This window comes from Cebidichthys violaceus, unplaced genomic scaffold (assembly GCF_023349555.1).
Source record: "Cebidichthys violaceus isolate CVI_PGR_0920_01 unplaced genomic scaffold, fCebVio1.0.p SCAF_21, whole genome shotgun sequence".
In the NCBI taxonomy this organism is placed as follows: domain Eukaryota; kingdom Metazoa; phylum Chordata; class Actinopteri; order Perciformes; family Stichaeidae; genus Cebidichthys; species Cebidichthys violaceus.
Window position 1 is genome coordinate 327,501 of NW_027176384.1, and position 20,883 is coordinate 348,383.

The window sequence follows — 20,883 nt, forward strand, 5'->3', positions numbered from 1 at the left end:
AGGCGTTTATTTCTATCTGAACACAGTGTGTGGAGAAATGAGTCATATCATCCAACAACATGCATCTGTCCTGGCTGTGTTGGTTTTGACTTTGGGGTGAGAATCTGGATTCAACACTACATAGACGTAGACATACAGATTTGACCGATGCAGGAGTCCTACGTAGTTCAGCAGCGCCGCTGTGTTGTTCATGTAATGATGACATAAGTCCGTAAAAAGTGTTGGGGCCAACAGAAACAACTTCCTGTGTCGTGTTGCAACACAAAAGATGCGTGATGTAGAATCTTGACCAATGACTATCAGTGCGAACAGTGTTTGGAGGTGAAGACTGGATCTCTTCTATCCACAAATTGACTTCCCACAGTCTATTATATACATGTCACTTGTGACAGCACTTACATTTCCAATCCCACAATGCACAGTGTCAGCAGCAGCAAAGACACCAGGCTTAGAGTCGGCGTGATCATTGATGCTTTACCTGAGGAAGCAGAAACACTATGAGACAAATGGGCAAAGAGGACAAAGCATATCAAAATGTTTATATTTTAGCCCTTACCCTTAATCCTGATCTTCCTCACTGGGCCATCCCCTCCTTCATAACGGCCGCGTACCATCAGCTCATAGTCTCCAAACTGAGGCATGGGGAAGTCCATGAAGTGCCAGCCAGTGACGTAGACTTTCCCATAGATGTAACCTGTCTTTCTGAACATGACCTTCAAGACAAGAAGCAGGGTGGATTTACAACATTGGAATTAGTGTTAGAGCTAATGGGGAGCGGAAAAATGATTTGGCTTAATAGATGGTAGTTTTGCAAAGCTTTCCACACCCACCTTGTAGTAGAGTGGGAAGGAAATATTGCCAAACCAATCATACTGGATATGATCCCACCACACATACAACCACTGTCCTGTCCAGGTAACATATTTCCACATCCGGGGAGGGTCTGGTGGGGCTGTTAACAAAAACAAATTATTTATCAAGACCACATCTTTACATTAACTCTTACTGTAGGTGTTTATTGTCCCTAGATTGATTAGAGTAATCAGTCTTACGTGGTCTCTTTGTGAACATCTCACAGTGTTCACCAGGGGGTCCGAGGCCGGCTCCATTGAATGCACGGACCTCAATGAGGTAGTGAGAGTCTGGCAGCATGTTCTCCAACCTAGTCTGGTTAGTTGTGGCTGAAACAAATATACGGTGTGCTCCCGGCTCCGGATCATCGTACTTTCTCCAGTACTTCACCTGGTTAGCCAGAAACATGATTTCTTTTCTTATTAAATGTTGATTACACATCCCTGGTCATATTGTTTACCTATTTATCAATATATGCAAAAAAACACACAACAGATACACATTTTTTATATATATATAGCTTATATAGTAAAAGCTATGTACCTGGTATCCCTCAATGTATTGCTGCAGGCCTGTACCAGTGTCGACCACAGGCAGCCACCAGACCAGAGCTTCAGTGGAGGACACCGGCCTGGCATAGACGTCTGTTGGAGACTCTACAGGTACTGAAGTTGGACAAATGGATGAGAAAATATGTTTGTCAAGTTTAGTTCCACCATTTTAATTTTCTAAAGGAATTTAGGAACCATAAACCGGAATCCAAACAAAAACAAAAACAAAGTCCTCACCATCTCTTGGGTAGTAGATGACCTGGGTGAGGCTGTATGATCCATCTCCTTTCACATTAAACGACTTGATCTTCACCTGAAACTCTCTGACCTGGAAATCTTCCTCAGTGGGAATGAAGTAGGAGTCCCTGTGAACGTAACGCCTGGTCTCGGGGTCTGAAATGGTCTCGTACCACCAGTCGTAAGCATCATGAGGCTTGAATGCCACAATGTAGCCAAACTTTTTGCCGGAGAAAAACCAAGGCTCCACGGGCTAAGGGGGTCAGGAGCGGAAAGAGAAACCTCTTCGATTTAGTAAACGTGCTGTGTGTAAGTATTTTTGGTATATGATTAGGTCACATGAACTGAGGGCTTACTTACAGTCCATGTGATGACGATCTCGCCATTTCTACCTCCAAAACCCGCCACATCAGTGGGAGAAATCACTGGAGCTGAGTAGACAAAAGGTCAGTAAGGTAAAGTACCCCACACTTGTACTGACTAAAATATGTGTCAGGTATTAGTAATCTCTCCTTACCAGCATCCCAGGTTTTGATCTTGAGGGAGGGGATGCTGGCCTCTCCGGAGCCGTACTCGTTGGTGGCGATAATCCTGAACTGATACTCCAACCAGGGATACAGGTCCGTCACTTCTGCCTTCTCCACATTGCCGTCAAGAAAGGTTGGAACTGAAGGAGACAAATGGCTTGTCAAACTTAATCGTGTTACATTTGCTCTCTCTTGTTTAGGTGCCAGTACATTTTACTTGCAGGTTGAAGCGATCAGATCGCATTAGGTCAGAATGCTGGATTCAGAGCAAGTTGGCCCTCTACTGGCAGTGAGCAGTACTCACTGGTGCTGGCGTCCTTCCAGTCGTCTTCATTCAGGGCCCAGTAGTGTCTGGTTTGAATGGTGTAGGAGAGAATGGGGCTGTTGTGATCCGCTCCTTTAGTCCACAACAGCTTCACCCACGTGTCCCCAATCTCTTCCACCCGGATCACACCAGGAGGCCCAGGAACACCTGGATCAGGGAGGAGAGGCACAGGAAGATAAGGTACAAATGTAGATGGTCAGCTCTGCTCAGTCTTCTGTTCTGTTGTTGCTCAGTAAAAGAATATCTACCAAACAACTAAAATGTATTTAAAAATCTAAAATAAGCTCTGCATCCATGATCCTGAGGCGAAACATGCTGGGACTGACCTACAACCTTGAGGTCAGCGTATGCAGTGTCGCTGTCCACCACTGTCTGAGCCACGCAGGTGTAGCGACCTTCGTGCCAAATCTGGACATTCTTTATTCTCAGATCACCGCTGCCATCTTCACTCTGGACAACAGGAAGTGAAAACAATGACATAAAAGAGGAAGGGAAAGAGTGAGCACTGGAGACAGAACTATATCATTAGTCATTAGCTGACAATACCAGTAAGGTGTCACATGAACGATTGTGAGTGTACGATGTTAAAGGAGGCTAGGATGAAACATCACCCTACCATAACACGTTCGTAGTGTTGCCACTCAGAGTGAAAGTCGATGACCCTGAAGTCTATGGCCCAGATGAATGTGATGTCCAGCATGGGGTCGTATGAGGCGGCGCACCTCAGAATCACCTCATCACCAACCTTTACCTCAGTGTCTTCAGGTGGTTCTGTGAGGCTGGTAGCCTCTAAGGAAAGGAACCAAGTTTACTGTAAACTTTTACTTTTGAATATGTACACGTGTAAAATATGCACATGTTCACAGACCTGTGATGGTGAGATAGCCAGAGCTGTTGGCCTTTCCCCTATCATTTTCAGCGAAGCAGGTGTACACACCCTCATCGTTGTTGGTGGCGTTGAGGATCTCCAGACTCCCATCAAACATGATGGAAATCCTAAAAGTGAACACAATTCATTTAAGCTGCTTGACAGTGGGTGGGTGACGCACTCTGTATGGAAGGGCCTTCTAGTGCACTGTTTAATGCTAATGTCGACTGACCGTGAATTGTTAAAGAGGAGCTCTTTGCCCTTCGTCCAGGTGTACCGCGGTCTAGGAGCAGCTCGGGGTTTACACTCGATCACCACGCGGCCATCTTTAGCCCCAAGAAGCTGTTTCCTCACAGGGTTAAACTCAAATGTAGGAGCACAGGCTGAGGGGAGATTATAAAGTGTGAATTTGTGATTAGTCATTGTCCCAAATTTCATGAAAACTCCTAGAAAAAAAGGGATTTGGATTATTGTGATAATAATAACACAATTGTGCTTCATAATATTCAATATTCAAGTCAATGAGAGCATCGCTTCTTGAGAGGTCTCACCGATGACTCGCAGCTCAGCGTTGGCGTATTTGATGCCCCAGTAGTTCTCAGCAATACACTGGTACATTCCAGAGTCATCAAAGGTGAGACTGGAAAACTTCAACTCCCCCTTCCCATACTGGAAAAACACACACAACCCAAATGTTGAGTTGATAGCATGTACTCCCCAATTTCTCTCAAGGAATGTGACAAAATGGGACTATTATTTAATTTCTTTTTACCATATATCCATCTTTGTACCAGCGGATGAAAGGGAAGGGCTTCCCTGATGCCACACAGCGCATGGTGTGCTCTGAGCCGATGTCGATCTGAGTGTTGTTGATGGTTTCTGCCCACTCTGGAGCAGCTGAGCAAACGGAACAGGCAAAAAAAATAATTACATGCAACACAATATTCCAATGTATGCACCACAACCGTTCCACTTGTTGCCTTACTGCTGTCTAAAAGACCACTGGTGGATTCAGCTGTAAGAAATAATCTCTATACTAAGTCTACATTGTAGACTGCATAATATGATCTACTGCTGGCAAAGGATACGCCAATGAAATCACTTACACTCGACGTACAGCCAGGCCTTGTACCAGTCCTTTCCTTTAGTGTTGATGGCTTCACACTCATATGCTCCCACATCTTCGTACTGTACATTGTACAGATGAAGCACCGCTCCCGATTCACTGATCTCATGATTTGGCGGGAGGTCGGTGGCGTCCACCTTCCTCCAAACAATATGAGGAATTGGGCTGAAAAGACATGCAAAGAGACTAAACCAGTGCCTTTGTGACAGCATGTATCTGATGTACCTCATCAGTAGACTGAGCAAAAACACAAAAATGAAAACGTACTTTCCCAGAGCAAAGCACTCCAAAGTAATATTAGAGGCCAGCATGGCAGTGGTATCTGTGAACTTCACGCTGATGTCTGCTGGGTATTTTCTCTCCTCACCTGAAACAAAGAAAGTAAATTATATCCAAATTGTTCAATGTCGCAAATCAGAAACGCTTCAACATGGTGTGCATGTCTTTTTTTGCATCGTTTTCTTTCTAAATTCTGCTCTGCAACATATGTTAAGGAGATACATTTTTCACAGCTGCTAACCATCATCAGGGGGTAAAGGGATAAGGGGGATGAACTTGGAGAAGACACTCTTCCCGGTGACGGGGCTAGAGACGAAGCAGGAGTAGTTTCCTGCATCCTGAGCTTCCACTTTGGAGATGTACAGGTTCCCCGTCTTCTGGGAGACAAACCGGCGGCGATCTGTGTACAGGAAAACTGGGAACTCGTTGAAGATCCAGCGGTAGGTCACCTCCTCTGAAAAGGAAAAGACAGACGAGTTGTCATTGTTAACTTCGCAAGACTGGCTTTTAAAATGGAGAAGGATAAACCTCTACGTACGTGGCCAGGCTTTTGGAGGGGCGCACAGCAGAACAGCACCCTGCCCTTCTTTGACATACACTGGGTCCCTTTCCTCTTGAGGAAACTCCTCCACAACTTTAAGGATGAGGGATAAGGAGAAATAAAAAGAATAAATGGGAGTTATAAATGATGAAAACAAAAGCTGTGACATCCTTGTGTCTTCTGTGACACCAAGAAAATACTTCTTTTTTCTTTTGCTCACATCCAAACTTGACCCTGGCCTCCTTGCTGATGACGGTGCCATAGATGTTCCTGGCCACGCAGACGTACGTCCCGGCGTGTTTCTTCTGTCTGGGGTTTGTAATAACCAGGTTCCCCCCAACAAGGCTGTAGTGCTCGTCTGGCTGCTCCATCAGCTTGATTTCCCAGTTATCACGGCGCCACCTAGTGGTGATTCAACACAATTGTATGCGATATCAACCCACCATACCACATGACATACACTACTTCTGGTATAAACACTGTATTTCTTTCCCGGTATTGTGAGGAATTGTATGTATATTGAGTGTCTGTGAGGGGGGTTTGAGGAAAGTGAGGTGTGAACCTGTGGGAGAAGAAAGTAGTTGACAGAGGTGTCTGCCCAGGACAATGGGTCAGGATCCAAGGGGGAGCTTATCAGATTTCAGCCAATCGTGGAGCTGATTGATAGGCTGAGGAATGTAACTTTGGGGGGACAAAAGGACTGTAAATCTGAGGAGAGATGCAGACCTCCTCCTGACCATGATGCAGACATGTCTCGTGGCCCGGACGGGGCCTCACTTTCATGAAATGTATATGTTTGTTTTGTTATTAATAGTGTAATTCGGTTTGTAATTGTTTAGCTTCTGTTTGTTATTAAATATTTTTTGATTTGATTTGAACTTGAACCAGCTGATTTGTTGGCCCTGCTCTGCTGCGAGAGAGTTGACACCCTAACAGTATGTATACTGTATATGAATCTTCTGTAGTGCATGTGTAACCTGTATGAAGCAGGTGGGTTTGCTCGTGCCCTGCAGTTCATGGAGATTCTCCCATCTGGTGAGTCTTCAGTGTAGACAACGTCCACTGGCTCCTCCTCAAAGATGGGGCCATATCCAGTAGCATCATCTGGCAAGATTTTTCACAACATTTAGCTAAAGTACTCATTTAACATCACTCACGATTTGTGGTGACGTATATGCAGCTTGCCCTGCTTTTGTCCCAACTCTTTTGGACAACAATTTAAAAAGGAACTCACCTCCAAAAATTCTAGGCTCGCCAAATAGCACCGCCACTGCAAGGCAGAAAACAGGGTCATGTTAGCCGACTTAAAGTGGGTAAACAGTATATCTGCAGGCATCACAGGGCTTCTTACTTGTGAGGGAGACTGAGGAGGAGAGGGCCAGGAGCAGTAAAGCAGCAGACGCCATGACTGTCAACAAATCGACTTACTGCAGCCACGTGAGTTAGGCAGATGGCCAGAGAGACACAAACAAGACGTCAATGGACACGACATGAACTGGAGAGGGCTGAATAAGATACAAAAACAAAAGAGGATGTCAGAAACAATCACTGTTATTTCTTTATAACAATAAACGATCTCCCCTCATTGTGGATTATTAAAACACGTGTGCGACCCTCAAGATATAATACCAGACTGATGACTGTGCATGATTTTTCTACACCAGAAACCGGGTGCAGAATTAGCTGGAATCCTCCCTGTGCATATAAATGATTCAGGATGTGAATGACTCAGCATAACACTGCAAAAAGCCATGCGGGGTGCGTGCATATGCAGAGACACACCGGCCTGTACTGTGTGTGTGTGTGTGTGTGTGTGTGTGTGTGTGTGTGTGTGTGTTTGTGCACTGACACACATGGGCCGTCTAGGACTAACACAAGGTAGCACTGCAGCACCTAGACAGCTCCTGCTACGCCGTCACACGCTTACACATCAGTTCTGCAGGATGAAACAGCAGCACTGCTGTGAGTATACTGCAGTGTTTCAACTCTCACTGTCAGACAGGACGTACTGGGAGAGACAGAGATGTTAATAGAGAAAAAGCTGGAGGAGGCTCATGGAGATATAAAGCAGGATTGATGAAGATGACCAGGATGGGATGAAGTGGGGGAGGGTTGATCCTTTTACTGTGTACATCCGTAAAGCTCCCAATGGAGAATGTAACATTTTTAAATCATGTTACACTGCCGAATACAATGCAGCATCAAACAAATCTCTGTGCATCGCTGGTGAAATATGCACAAACTTACAGTAATCATCTCAGATAGTTTATAATGTAAATGCATGCTAGTCTGTGAATTTATGCAATGCACTGTCAGCAGTCCAAGGGAACAAAAAACAAAATTGTTTGGTGTATTTTACACTAACAATCGTACTAAAGTCTATTTATGTACGATTGTAGATTATTACATCAAAATCATTCAGATGTGAAAGTTAAACACTTATTACTTGGCATGTTGTCACAACCTGACTTCCTATAACTATGACTGATCTTGGTATAAGGTCAGTAGCTACAGTAGCAGTTGCTCATTCTGAGCCATGAACCTCATTTGAGATGTTGTAGCAAAAGCATCCAAGATGCATAGATCTGCACAGAACCATCGGATCAATTTATGGTTATCAGTTCAAAAACTGCTTCGTTAGCTTGACAAAAATACATACACTAGCTGGAGGAATATGCTTACTCCAAAATGCATCACAGACCTTGGAACTAAACCTTTGCGCTAAACAGTGAGCTTAGAGCTCAGACTTCATCTCATAATAATCTTCCTATAAGGTCACAGGCCAAGAGGATGTGATCAGGGACAGTGCATCAAGAGGAAATCAGGAAAACAGCAATCTCTTCTCAAATTCTGGAAAATAAATGTCATATTGTGATATGATCTTGAGGAAAGTACACGTGTTTTCTGGCACTTTGTTGGGGGTAAATATTGTGACCATATACAGTAGCCAACATCTGACAACAAATGCCAGTATATCCCACAGTTAGCTAGCAGTAGGCAGTCTCACAGATCGATGCTGAGTCATTCTGGGTGTGAGAAGAATAGGAAGGCACAGTGAAGAGAGGAAAAAGGGCCAGGCAGCCACCAGAAAGAGAGAGAGAGGAGAGGAGAGAGAGAGAGCAGAGGCACACACCCAGTTTACTGCCCCTCCACATGCAGAGACTGCAGCACTGACTCCTCATGGGCTCTCCTGATGACTCAATACTAATATCACAACAGTATACCAGCAGCTGGCAGCATGTACCCTGAATTTGCACAGCTTTGTGTCTTCAAACGGTTTATCTTTCAGATGGGAGTAAGAGCAGCAAGACCCCAGAGAAGGATCATATTGCATCACAGGTCCAACATATTCAAAAAAATTCATCTAACTTTAGTGCACAAGCTGCGAAGACACGTTCACATACAGCTTTGTACTTTGTATTATTGCAGCAATCTGTTTAACCACTAATTCTGATCAATTCATCAGAGTGTGTTTTCATCCGTTTCCCCCTGGCGATAATCCCATCACAGATCCTCTTGGGACAGACCAAAGCAAAATTTAGGTCAGCACATGTATTAAGTGTCTTAGTGACTGCCTGAATGGCCATGTTTGCTGTGTGTTTTAGGGCTGCACAAAATCACATTCAAAGTCATGTTTGAATTCCACAAGAGGCGGTTTTAACCTTGAGTTTCCTGTGTCGATTAAAGTGGAATTCTGTTGACGTGTTTGAGTGCTGGCTCTGGATTACGATTTTCCTTCACAAGACCTTGAATATGGCAAAATAAACATGGCCTCATGTTGAAGTTGTGAGAGGAGATTCCCCCTTACATCTAAATTTCATTTTGACTCACATTTTTGCATTCTTCTGTATAAGTCCAGGGCACGAGATAAAGAAAAGTACTTGGAATTTTATATATATATATATATATATGTGCATATCATAATTTCTTATATTTAACTAACCAAAAATATTTGACTTGATAATAATACCAGTGATATAGAGTCAATAGATTTTATGGCAGTACAGTACAGGAAACAATCTTTGTTGCAAGTTGCCCTTCACCCTTAAAGGACGGTCTGCCATTTAACAAACTGTGCCTTGGTGCATTCAGCAGCTTACTGCGCCCTTGACGCATGCAGTATCTGACACTTTCACCTTGCGTCTCCTCCCTGCATCCACAGAGACGCACTTTTATTATCTCAACTGCGGAGTGAGAAGCTAAAACAACCTTTATATCAAACAGCGCTCACTTCGTCGCAGTCGTTCCAAAAAACCACCAGCCTCTAAAAGTAACTGCGCAGCACCTTACATCATTTCACCCCAATGACGACTGAGCGGAACCGGTAATGCACTGCTCTGCATTGCGGTACTCCTTTTTGCCGGTCCATTTCAGCACTACGGCATCAAACATATCCCAGTTTATCCTCAACTCAGTCTAGACAAAAGAGCTAGTTAGGTCATGCACACACGCACGCACTCGCATGTGATGTTCTTACCTTTGAGGCAAAATTTCAGTACCCTGTCCGCGTGGCACACCCGGACTCGAACCGCATCGCCCCACAGCCCACCCGCCGGAGCGTCCCGTTCATCTGAACTTTTCTATTGGAGGAAAGCGGCTGAGTGACACCTCTGGGTGGCAGCGAGGATGCGGCAGCGATTGGTCCACGAGAGAGAGAGGATGAGAGCGATGTGGGCATCTGCGCACCCCAGACAACGAAAAAAAGTCCTTATCGGAATCATTTAAAGTGGCCGTTTTTAATAAACGGTGCACTGCATAGAATATTATTGGATTGTTTTAATACCAATTATTTGAAAAGGCAAATAGTTAGCCTCAATTGTCCACCATGCCTATATCTAATTCACCATGTGTTGTGCATCATAAATGACCCTCAGAGCAATCTATTATTAATGACAGCTTCCAGACACTAGTTCTATGAGTGAATGAAATACGATTTAATCCTCTTCAATATTTAGATAAAGAGTGTTGAAGTTACAGGAGGATTACCCCACTTTTGCACTGGGCTAATATACACTCAAGCATATATCACACATATTCATTATCTATCTTTGACCTTTTAAATTTAGTCTTAGTTTGACTCTTATTCCAATTACTATTCAATGCACATGAATGTGACAAATAAATTAATGTTGGCACTGCATTTTAGCAGTTAAACTTTATATTTTCATTGTTTGTCCTTTTGGAAACAAACCATATGGAAAACTACAAAATACCTCTTCCATTATGAGAATAAAAGAAAGATGCCACTGCGCATGTGCACATACACTAGATGTGTGTTAATCCCCCAAGGATTATTTTTTGGTGCTTTATTTTTGTGGGGAGATTTGACGGATACAAAATGTAATTTTCATGCACTAGGTGGAACCACACACACACACACACACACACACACACACACACACACACACACACACACACACACACACACACACACACACACACACACACACACACACACACACACACACACACACACACACACACACACACACACACACACACACACACACACACACACCATGCAGTACCACAAAGGAAAAAACAGAACTGATTTGAAATCCTGAAACCAACATTTATTTCATTTTTTTAAACTTCATTTAAAATACAAAATATTTTTGCAATATTATATTGTAGAGTAAACCATTTTGACAGCCTTTCATGCTCCTCATTTAGATTCAACATTAACCAGAATGTCATATTATATTATATCATATATTCTGTATATCCTACTGTATGTTCACCAGTCACTAGAACATTGTTTCAAGGGTTCACACTCTAATATGCCAGTCTGCTTATCCATCCATGCCGGCCCTCCTTCTGTATGCTCCAAATTACACTTTGTTTATTTTTTTATTTTTTTAGGTGCCCATTCTTAAAAAGGATGTGTCAGTTTCATCGGGTGTCTAACAGTTTTCCAGCGTTCTGCGTTCAGATGCCACAAGTAGCTGTAAACTAGTTGCACAGATGTGTTTGAAATGACATCCTGTTTAAGTGTTTGCCTTTTTATTAAAAAATACAGAAAAAGGTGCGTGAACTGTCAGAGACAGAAACAATACAGGTGTCACAAGAGCTCAGTCACAAGTTAAATAATCTCCTTTGATACCTGATAGGCTAAACATTTGAGCTAGCAAATTCACCTGACCAGTTCAAAAAAATTTAAGTAAAATAAAGTTCACAGCAAATGAAAGAGTGAAAACTGTAAAGAGCTTCATCCCACGCAACGCCCTCCTACCCAAAATGCAGTGGGGCCAATTGAGGTCAAACTCTCACCTCTGACCTCAAAAACATCTGCTCTCAAGTCAAGCCATTATTTACAGAATACAACAAAAATATCTACATGTGGAAAGCTGACACATCGCAAATGTAAAAACTTGATGCAAGTTATGATAAACCTATGATGTAAGAAATGTTCTCTGAAAGAAAAAAAAAAAAAAAAGTTCTCGTATCTCCCATTGAGAGAAGACACACACATCCGAATTAAAGACTGTTATCCATGGAAAAGCGATATTATACATCACACACGCTGTAACACAGTACCATGCATGTGCCGCACACACACACACACACACAGACAGACACACACAGACAGACACACACACACACTGTACGCACACTTGTGCACCCAGACATTCACACACAAGCTTCATTCATTTACAGGAATAAAAAACTCACCGAGTGCTGTGCTCAGAACGAGACAACATACACAGATATAAGGTTAAATGCATAAACCAAAGTCACCAGTGTGTTTACCATTTGTAGTGAAACAAGCAATATTTTTATCCACATAAACAGATACACTTGTTTCCACATTCCGTATCATTATGCAATCCTCCGACCCCTTTCATTTCTAAGTGCTACCAGTGACAGTAAGTCTCGTTCTAACAGTAGTCTGTGCCAGAGGGTGAGTCTGGCTCCCGTTGGCAGTTACCTGGTGAGTAGGTTGGCAGTAGTTTAGTGCTGCTGGAGCAGGGGCTCCACCTCAAGATGAATGTTAGGAGGAGAATGTTTGACATGAATACATGAAGACAGTGTCCATGCTCTGACCTCAGGTTTCCTACACATTTTAATATCCCACACATTTGCTTTAATTCCTAGCTGGTATGATCTGGCGGTGTGTTTGAATACCATACGGGCTGATGATAACTGAGTGTATGATTGTCAACAAGGCCATAACAATCCATAGCTGAAAATTAGTCCTCACAACTAATACCATTGTACAAGTGTGAAAAAGGTCATTTTTTTAAATTCACTTATTAAATAGCTTTCACACCTGTGTAGGAACCCTGGACCCCAAAGTGAGATGCAAATTAGCAAGTTAGTAAGCCCACATGGATGCTTCACAAACTGAGATCACACAAGATAAAGCTTTAATGTGCCCTTATGAACACATTATAAAACAGAGTTCTTCCCAGTTGTCTTGTGAGTAATATGGGGTGGTAGACTGTATGCAAAATATTCATGGAGTGATCCCAGGTCTGTCCTGTGTATGAGGAGGGATGTAACTTTGTGGATCTAAGTCACTGTTCTCTACGAAGGCACTAGAAACTGTGCTAAGAGGTTCTTGATCATTAAAATCTAAACATCCGGAAACTAAAGTGTGTACCACTTAACCCTGTTCAGGTGCACCTATTGTACGTAATCATCTCTCTCTCTTTCTGCCATTACATAAGTGGCATCGGAGACACTGCTGGGTCGCTCTGACAATGCCACGATCTCCTAAGAGAAAAGGCTGCACAGTGGCTGCGATTCGGGGGTGGAAGCACTTGATGATGACACTGGATCAATCACAGCTCCGCTTGTGTTCAGTTGGTGCTCAGTAGCAGGAAGCATAGGCTCGGTGTAAAAGTAACAGATTGGGAGGGGAAAGCCAAAAAAAATTTAAAATAAATGCAAGCAATAAAAGAAAGCTTGAGAAAACATGTGGCTAAAAACAAGCTGATTGGATTAAGTGTGGAAGTTCTGGCTGGGTGGCTGGCTGGCTGGCTGGTGACTGAACGCTGTGTTCAAAGTGTTTCTAGCCAGGTTTCCAATAACTACAAATGGATAACCCCCACCTTGAAATATAGCTTCTTATTCTATTACATATGTACAAACACTTCATATGTCTCAAAAAGACATGCTAGCCTCTATTTTGAGTCACACATTTCTCAGCAGTATCCAAAAAGACCCTGCCAAAGACCATTTTTTCCTCTATATATCATACGCCATTTAACACTGACTCAAACAATAAAAGGAATACCCAGTCGCTTGTAGGTGTGCACCATATACAGTCTGAACACACAGCTAACCTCTGCAACACGAAGGGGGTCAAAATGCTTAATAGAATCATGATTTACTCCATGCAGATGTTTATGAACGGGATTCAATGCATATTTGCCTGCCTGTGTGTCACGCACCGTACTTTGATAAAATATATATTTGGATACATCATGTTTCGAATGTTCGCAAAGGAGATCAAATGGCACTAACACACACACACACACACACACACACACACACACACACACACACACACACACACACACACACACACACACACACACACACACACACACACACACACACACACACACACACACACACACACACACACACACACACACACACACTTCTGCTCAGTCTGAGTGGTATAACTCTCTGGTACATTCCTTCTGCTTTTCTATATTGCTTCCTCTCTCCTTCCCTCTTCTCGGAGTTCTCACATCCCTCGGTTCACACCTTCTTTCAATGGTTATGGGGGATGTGGCGTCTTTGCCATGTTGAATGTGCGTGTAGATAAGAAGAGGTCACAGTGTGACAAGGGCTGGCGGGTGTGGAGATGAGGGCGTGTCAGCAGTCTTGGTGACATGTAGCCATGGGGAGGTGCCACCAGAGTGCCAGCCACCGTGGTGGAAGTAGGTGCCCACAACGACCGTCACCTTAGCAACTGTCACCACAGAGATGGTCACACTTGCCAGGGTGACAAGGAGTGGCCGTAGCGACCGCCGCAGCCAGGCCGCGGGCCCTTCGTTAGACAAACGAGTTCATGGCGTTGACAGGCGACGGGGCCTCCGAACTCTCGTTGCCTTCGTGCGTGTCTTTCTCTTTCTTGCCGCTGTACTGGCCGATGAAGGAGCCGTCCTCGTTGAACTGTCCGTCCCCGCCCTCCCCGTAGTCCACCAGGCTGTCGTCGCTCTCGTCGCGGCGCACCGTCCCGTTGGACGGCGTACGGCTGCCCTTCAGCGGCTTGTGGTCCTCTGTGTCACTACAAAGAGGACGGAAAAGGTTGGAAGGAATGTTACTGAGAAACTAATTAAGCCAGTTTGTTGAACTTGTTTTCTGCAGCGGTCAATAACCCTGTTGTCACCCAGGACAGGCTTTTATCTAAGCATTAGCAGTTTACATGAGTAATCTGGCTTTTCCACTTCACAAATACCACATGTACTGTATGTGACAGAATACATTGCTGTTGTGTACACAATTTGGTTCAAATGTGCTGGTAGAGCAAAATCAAGTTGACATAAACATATACACAACTGTTCATTGTACAAGGGGTTATTATAATGCACAGTAACAATGGGATGCCTGAAACATGACACTGTAGTACTTGTACAGTGGAGCAGCTCAGCTACATCTATTGAAAAGAGTTATATATAGTGTTAGTGCTGTATTACATCTGGGTGCTGTTAATTTAGGATTGGTGACCACTGCTAAAGATTTTGAAAATGCGTGCGGTTCAGTCTCTTGCACTACTTTACCTTTATATACAATTTCTGTAATGAAATCAACCAGTATGCTTTCAGTTTACATGCATAATCAAAAATGCACTCGTACTTTTCAGTCTTTTACCATAAATAAAAATGTCCTGTTCCTGTTAAGACTAGACAAGCTCAATGCATTTGTATTTTAAAAAAAATGAAGGAAGCTGGAGAACTAGAAGCAGTCATTTCATTGTTAATGCTGGAACATGTCAGTGAGTATGATGACATAGTAAACCAGGTCAGTTGATGTGCTTTCTCCTTGCTTTTAGTTTAACTCAAGTCAGAGACATAGCTTGCAATGTTTTATAGAATTGCATGCTGGTTTTAGCGACATCTCGTCTTACCTCTCCATAGACCTAAACCCATCAAAAAAAAAAAAAGATAAGAATGGAAGGACACATGAAAAGCAATTCATGGACCACAATGAGCATCTATTTTTGTATGCACAGAAAAGACAGAAGCATGCGTATGGAAACATTAATGCACAATGGCATCCGTGTTAAGTTAAAAATACGTTTCACTCAGAGCAACTATTTTGTTTCATTTGTTTCTGAGGAGCCGTAAGTCATAGAAAACTCAATATTCCAAGAAAGGCATGAAAATGTTGTGATTAAAAAAGGAGAACTATGTCACCATAATGGAAATTGTAATAAACTTGTTTTGAGAATGGTTAGCATACAACTGACTTGTTAAAAATGGACATTTGTATGCGTTGTACAAAGCTTTTGTTGGTTAATGTCAGTGTGAGTTGGTCATTATAAGTATCAAGAGTAGTGCTGATGTATGCCTTGCCTCTATGGAGTGTTTGGTAATGGAGTCTGGTGGGGAGAGTGTCTCTGCAGCCTGGTAAAATGTTCTACATACAAACAGTCGATTTAGGACACAACAAATCCAAAACGAATCTTTGTATGCTGTGGTCCTATTTTAGCCGGATGTTATCCTTCATATCCATCTCTCACCTGTACTCTCCAAATGTCCCATCATCCTCCTTCATAGGCTGGATCTCTGGGTCTTGGTGAGCATCTTCTTTCTCTTTCACTGTCAGATTACACACATTTTATTTTTTTTTTTAAATTGTAATCACAAATTTCCATCCATCCATGTGAATAAGCTTGAAATTACTTTGTGTGCATTACCTGGATATTTTCCACCCTTGTTCCTCTTGATAAAGCACACTATCAGAAGGACTAAGATGAGGAGAGCGATGGCACACATCAGGCCAATGAACCAGCCCTGGGTGGCAATGTCTACCTGTCGGCTGGGTACAGCTACACACACACAAACACACAGAAAGGAGGGAAAGATGGAGACAAGCAGTAAGCATAATTGTCAGTCCACATCCAGGCTGCTAAAATGGTGGAAACTGTTTTCTTCATGGTGAGCAACACTGAGATGAAAAGAGGCTGTAAACACAGAAATTAAATTATAAAATGGGTTAATGTGCAATGATCGTTAAGGCACTGTAAACTGGACAAAAAATAAAGTAAAAACAGTACAATAATGGACCTCTTAGTGGTGATTTTAAGTGACATGCATCAGACCGACTTGATGGCAACTCCACACATGCTTGTACACTAACTAGCAAACTAACTACCGTACATTCATGTCTGAGTGTAGCATTGTATCTCTGATAATGAAACAGTGCTGGAACAGAAAGGCGATGGGAAAATGAGAAAAAAATGAACCACATAGACGTCTATCCTGAGGCATGCCGCCTCACCTGGCACCGCAACCAACACTTCGTCTGTGCTGTGGACCGTCGGGTCAGCCGGGTCTCTAGCTACCACACGCACCTTATAGGACGTCCCCGGCTTTAAACCTTTTATCATATGCCAGTGTGAACCGTTTACCAACTCCTTTTTCCAGTCCTCTTTACCTGGAATTAGTGGAGCGGATGGAGAGGAATTAGATTCAGGGAGCCTTTGGGAAGAATAATTATTTGAATGATGGTATTTCAACATCCGTTTTGATGGTTAAATTATTATTGATCAGATTGATTGAGCTATAAAAAGCCGATCAATGCATGCACTGGTGTTTTGAGATGACAGTGAATACAAAGCGAAGCCTTACTGTTTTCTACAATATACTCCACATATACATTCTTATGCTGTCCAAAGTAATCCCAACTGATCACTGCACCGTCCTCCAACATGGACGTGTTAACTTTGCCAAACGCAGGGCCGACAGGCGGCACTGAGCACACAAGAGAGGGGAAAAAACAATAGCTTTAATTCCAAAAATGTACCAATTTTTACAAAGCCTTTCAAATACTGCACAGGAGCGAGTATCATTAAATTAACAAAGAAATAAACATCACACAATACACCTTTGTTTAGGATAAAGCTGGTGTATACAAATCTACCAAACTAGGTAAAAACCTGCTCCTGTAACCAAAGTTCTTCCAGCAGCCAAATTTAAGAATGAAAAGGAACTCCATGTCTGTTTGAGGATTAGATTTAAAATCCTATACACCTGACCAGAGCCTCAATTTACGAGCATTTGGTTGTTGGCCGTCTGTCCCACCTCGCATGTCAGTTATGCAAAACTACTATTCAATCATGAGAGAAGAACTTTGAAAGCAGTGTCAGATCCTGCAACAGCATAGATACAGATTTGTTATATAATCAAAAAATGGCCATCTCAGCGAGGACTTTTTTTCTTCTAAAACAAGTGTTAGGTGAGAGAAATCCAACATGAATCAACTTCATTTAACTTGTGAAAATGTATCAATTCTTTAATAAAACTAGTGTGTTATAGACTTTTTTGCAGAGATGGACCATTTTTTACAGGACAGAAAATACGTGACAATATTTGGGGAGGCAGACGGGGATACAGGGAGTGCTTGTACCCTTGTGAAACGGGGGATGCGGAGACTGAGTGATGGGAGAGGTTGGGTGAGGGGGCTCTGTAGGGCCTGAAAGAACATGGAAAATAGTGAGACAACACACATACACAACACAGTAGACAGCATACAGTGAACTGCAGAGCCAGTGTTTTGCAAAGAAAGTTGCTACTGACATGCTGAGTAAAAACATGATGCAATGCCTCTTAATCCTGAGATTCAGAGAGAGGTTAAGCGCCTTGTTCAGTATGCGAACAAAAAAAACTCTGTATCACAGCACTGCAGCATGCATATTATCTAAATCAAAGTCATGTGATTTATAGACACAATCCAACGGTTTATAGCATCAGCAGGTATATAAAGTTTGTGTTAGTGCTGGACTGAAACATTCACAAGCATCATGCGGGAGACTTCTAATGAAAACATGTTCATTTGAAGAGGGCAAATACAAGAGGTAAAGACTACAAGCGCGACCAATTTTAAAAATCCATTGAAAAGTTCCTCACAGTAACTTTAACTTATGTTGCAGTAAAACTTGTTTGCAGATGCCACGGAAGTCTGTCACATTTACAGTAAATCCCAAGTGTTCACTTTCACATTTTTTAGACATGCTACCTTAGTAACATGCAGGGATAATCGATCTAAAGACTAAATCTATGCTACGGTCTTTTTTCTGTATCTAGTGGTACGAATAACATGCAGGTGCTTCCTGTGGCAAACTTGGGTTACCTTTGCCCGTCTCTACAGTGGGCTGAGTACGAGCTTCAGAGAGAAGAAAAAAGAGAAAGAGATAGAAGGGGTATAAGGTGTGGAATGCAGTAGGACCCCATGGTTGTGCGTTTAAGCTCACAGGAATCCCTAATATCTGTCAGAGCACTGCGATTCTGACCCAGGCACTGCTTAAATCCCACTGACATAGGACTTTGACCTTTTCCTCCAACTGTGCTTGAAATGTATTTCAGATAAAGCGAAATGGCTAAAATAACTTACTTGTGTCCATGACTGTGAAGGCCTCCTCTGTGATGATGGGGCCAGAGCCCTTGATCGTCTTTGCACTTAAGTAAAACTTGTAGAGCATGCTGGAGTTCAGGTTGCCCAGGGTAATGGTGGTCTCGTTGGCTAACAAGGCCATGCTCTTGACTGGCCCCAGTTCATTGGTATTGTTGACTGCAGAGACAGTGTTTTGAAAGGAGAAGAGGCACAGCATGGTTTGTCCTTTACACAGATGCCTCATAATACTGTGTGTAATACAACAGGAAGTGCGTCAGGCAGCTGGTGAGCCTACCTGGTTGGTATTTCAGGGTGTACCCAGCGAGCCGTCCATTGTTGTTCGTTGGTGGGCCCCATTCCAGAGTGAGAGAGTCTAAACTAGGCTTTACGGCATTCAGAAAAGAAGGAGGCCCTGGGACTGAAAACAAAACAAGAACCACAGTCTGAATCTGGATGTTGCACAGAACCAATCATGAGACTCATTTAAATATTGTATAAGTGAATTAGATGGTGGCTGTGCAGAAAATGAACCTGGACTGAAAATAAAACATCTTCTACACGTATGATGCTTTAGGCCTGCAGAAAAAACATGTCGGCCAACGTCAGCCATACACACCTCCCTCAGGTGTCTCAAATTTCTTGCTGGGGCTAGGAGGCCCTTCTCCTTTGTTATTAAGGACTCTGATGGTGAGGTTGTAGAGGCTGTAAGGCTGGAGGCCTGGCAGGCGTCCCTCGCTACGATTCCCACTGAACGTCAAAACCTGCTCCTCCTGGTCTGTGTCCTCCTCTGTGTCATGCAAGCCACGCTCACGCCAGTAGTATACCTTGAGGAAACACACCAGAGTTAATTCCTATATCAGCATGATGGACACTATAGTTCTTTTATTTTCTCATTGTTTTCCTCATCAATGCAGGAAGGCAGAACGAAAGTGGAAAAAGGATGAACTCTGACTCCCTTGCCTCTCTATAACATCTAATGTAGTACACAATTAAAGAAGAAAGGACCACATATCACAATCCCAAAGTTCTCATTAAAACCATGAACTTTGATCTGTCCCATGCCTAGCCACCCCGTTGATCCAACATCAGGGAGATGTTAGGAGTTTCTTAATTACTTTATAGAATAACATATTGGAGATTTGGCAGCATACTGAAGTTGTTGAGCTTGAAGTTGACTTCTGCCCACCTTCAACACTAACCCACTTTAGCGAAATCTCTCTGTCAACATTTGAACGCACTGTTGCACTTTCAAAATCATCCACTTGCCAGTCAGACTTCATCCCCACCTTTTTAAAAGCTGTATTTCAGACTGTTGGTCCGGACACAGCCATTATTAACTGCTCTCTGTCAACTAATATAAACACTGTTTTTAGTAATTTTAGACCAAGTTGCCATTTTTAATCAAAGATTTTAGAAAACAACTCTTTCCACTCAACTGATTTCTTTTAAGAATAGCAATAAAATCTTCAGTCTGGCTTTCGCTACCTACACAGCACTGGGACCGCTCTGGTCAAGGTAATGATCTTCTGCTTGCCGCTAACAAAGGCCTGCATTCAATTTTATTGTTCTTGACCTCAGCTCAGCCTTTGACACAGTGGACAACAATGTCTTAATTAGCAATTTGAAGAACTATGTTGGCATCAGTGATGTTGCACTGGATTGGTTGATGTCTTATCTGTCAAACAGGTCCTTTTCTGTAATGCTTGGAGATGCCTCCTCTTCTTCTGCTCCTCTCTTATGTGGGGTCCTTCAGGGATCTCTATTGGGTCCCCTAAATGTCTCCTAAAAGTCTGGGCACCTTATCTATTATATTTTTGATTCTGAACTAACTTTTGACGCTCAGGTCCAGCTAACCAAAATCAGGTCATTCCTTTCACCTGCAGACCTAGGAAGAGTCATTCATGCTTTTATCTCTTCCAGACTGACCACTGCAATGCAATTTATTCTGGTATCAGCAGAAAAAACATTAAAATACTGCAATTGATACAGAACGCTGCTGCAAGGC

The 20,883-nt window shown here is 42.9% G+C and overlaps 2 protein-coding genes across 13 annotated transcripts in view; both read right to left on the reverse strand.

The window, feature by feature from the left end:
- cntn1b (contactin 1b) overlaps nt 1-9,877 on the reverse strand; it is a 10,553-nt gene extending 676 nt beyond the window's left edge. Inside the window, exons 1-24 of one of the 2 annotated variants that reach the window (XM_068716791.1) lie at nt 9,784-9,877; nt 6,658-6,733; nt 6,541-6,576; nt 6,284-6,410; nt 5,527-5,708; nt 5,304-5,399; nt 5,007-5,219; nt 4,754-4,853; nt 4,467-4,651; nt 4,133-4,257; nt 3,912-4,029; nt 3,593-3,743; nt 3,361-3,488; nt 3,109-3,281; nt 2,819-2,942; nt 2,472-2,639; nt 2,158-2,307; nt 2,001-2,071; nt 1,641-1,893; nt 1,396-1,517; nt 1,053-1,242; nt 831-952; nt 557-713; nt 1-478 (exon numbers count right to left, since the gene is read on the reverse strand). The exon at nt 1-478 is cut by the window's left edge and continues 676 nt beyond it. In XM_068716791.1, coding sequence (XP_068572892.1) covers nt 396-478; nt 557-713; nt 831-952; nt 1,053-1,242; nt 1,396-1,517; nt 1,641-1,893; nt 2,001-2,071; nt 2,158-2,307; nt 2,472-2,639; nt 2,819-2,942; nt 3,109-3,281; nt 3,361-3,488; nt 3,593-3,743; nt 3,912-4,029; nt 4,133-4,257; nt 4,467-4,651; nt 4,754-4,853; nt 5,007-5,219; nt 5,304-5,399; nt 5,527-5,708; nt 6,284-6,410; nt 6,541-6,576; nt 6,658-6,712 — 3,129 coding nt within the window. In that variant the 5' untranslated portion in view covers nt 6,713-6,733; nt 9,784-9,877 and the 3' untranslated portion in view covers nt 1-395. Of the gene's footprint in view, nt 479-556; nt 714-830; nt 953-1,052; nt 1,243-1,395; nt 1,518-1,640; nt 1,894-2,000; nt 2,072-2,157; nt 2,308-2,471; nt 2,640-2,818; nt 2,943-3,108; nt 3,282-3,360; nt 3,489-3,592; nt 3,744-3,911; nt 4,030-4,132; nt 4,258-4,466; nt 4,652-4,753; nt 4,854-5,006; nt 5,220-5,303; nt 5,400-5,526; nt 5,709-6,283; nt 6,411-6,540; nt 6,577-6,657; nt 6,812-9,783 lie in introns of both variants that reach the window. The other variant, XM_068716790.1, reaches the window with a different exon arrangement.
- A 793-nt stretch (nt 9,878-10,670) lies between these two features.
- The window catches only part of nrcama (neuronal cell adhesion molecule a), a 51,471-nt gene continuing 41,258 nt past the window's right edge, over nt 10,671-20,883 (reverse strand). For 6 of the 11 annotated variants that reach the window (XM_068716802.1, XM_068716801.1, XM_068716794.1 and 3 more), the window contains 10 exons: nt 19,495-19,702; nt 19,174-19,296; nt 18,879-19,055; nt 18,618-18,650; nt 17,895-17,960; nt 17,117-17,239; nt 16,767-16,922; nt 16,183-16,314; nt 16,006-16,084; nt 10,671-14,550 (listed from right to left, as the gene is read on the reverse strand). In XM_068716802.1, coding sequence (XP_068572903.1) covers nt 14,316-14,550; nt 16,006-16,084; nt 16,183-16,314; nt 16,767-16,922; nt 17,117-17,239; nt 17,895-17,960; nt 18,618-18,650; nt 18,879-19,055; nt 19,174-19,296; nt 19,495-19,702 — 1,332 coding nt within the window. In that variant the 3' untranslated portion in view covers nt 10,671-14,315. The other 5 variants (XM_068716803.1, XM_068716798.1, XM_068716799.1 and 2 more) reach the window with 4 other exon arrangements.